The sequence below is a fragment of the Aplysia californica genome, unplaced genomic scaffold (genome assembly GCF_000002075.1).
Source record: "Aplysia californica isolate F4 #8 unplaced genomic scaffold, AplCal3.0 scaffold00956, whole genome shotgun sequence".
Lineage (NCBI taxonomy): Eukaryota > Metazoa > Mollusca > Gastropoda > Aplysiida > Aplysiidae > Aplysia > Aplysia californica.
The window spans coordinates 20,104-21,214 of record NW_004798226.1 but is presented as its reverse complement, the minus strand read 5'-3'; the positions used below and the strand labels follow the sequence as shown (position 1 = coordinate 21,214).

The 1,111-nt window shown below is 44.6% G+C and overlaps 1 protein-coding gene across 1 annotated transcript in view; it reads right to left on the bottom strand.

Moving 5' to 3' along the window:
• The window catches only part of LOC101856298 (axin-1), a gene marked incomplete at both ends in the record, with an annotated part of 22,633 nt that extends 22,365 nt beyond the window's left edge, over nt 1–268 (bottom strand). The window contains 1 exon segment of the mRNA XM_013089463.1: nt 122–268. Coding sequence (XP_012944917.1) covers nt 122–268 — 147 coding nt within the window.
• Between the last annotated feature and the right edge of the window lie 843 nt (nt 269–1,111).

Sequence of the window (1,111 nt, the reverse complement as noted above, 5' to 3'; positions counted from 1 at the left end):
AGACAGACAGACAGACAGACAGACAGACAGACAGACAGACAGACAGACAGACAGAAAGACAGAAAGAGACAAAGAGAGAAAGCAAGAAAAAGAAAGACAGAAAAAAGCACACTATCCTCACCACATTGATACTGCGGAGCTTCTCCTCCACCTTCGCATCAGCCTCCCTCTCCTCTAACACTTTGCTCAGCTTCTCCATGAGCAGGTCTGCGAAACGCTTGGGGTCTGTCTCGGCGATGTTACGGTCCTTTGGTGCATGCTCTGTGCGCTGTGGACAGAGAAAAAAACCCCATTCAATATACAAAATGAACCTTTTCTATTTTCTCTATTTTTTTTAGCGTTTTACGGCGCTCGCAACTGTATATGGTCAAATTATGAGCGTGTGTGGAACACGTCAAACATCAGTTGGTAGGAGATTTTGAATTTTGCTCCAGGTGGTGGCCGGAGCCCACTAATATCGAATTTAGACCACCAAGGGATCTTTAAACAAAATGATCCACATGAAATTAAATGCTATGATTATTTTCATAACTTTGCAAATCTTAGATCTATATATGCAGTGGAAATTTTCTGAGACATCCACCCAATGTCAGGACAAAAGTATATTTGTCTTAGACCAGTGAATGTCTTGGACTGTGACAATGTAATTTTTAAATGCATGATGAGTCTGTAAACTCTTTTTTAAAAACTGATACCCTAACGAGGTCCAGTTTGTGATCCTCGCGAGGTCCAGTTTCTGATAACACCCGCTCTTCCACTGAACCCTGCAAATCGCGGCCTCAGAGCTTTCTTGTTCTATCTCCTTTTTTTTTTACATTGAAAATGTGACTTCCTCTTTCAACTCAGTCTTTGCAATGAACTGTTTTCACTGTAACTAAAGATGGACACAGGCCCAGAACGCACTGAGGTCGCAAAATGCTCAGAATAAAAAACTTCCTCGATTGTGAAAACAACAGAACCAAGGGAAGAAGCAACAAACATCCCAGCACACACAGCGTGTGCCAGCATCTACCACACCGAGCCCTGGGTGAGCGCTGACTGTGAGGTTGTGGGTGAGGCCGTCCTCTCTCCCCACACCCCTCCCACTCCCCCACACCCCTCCCACTCCCCA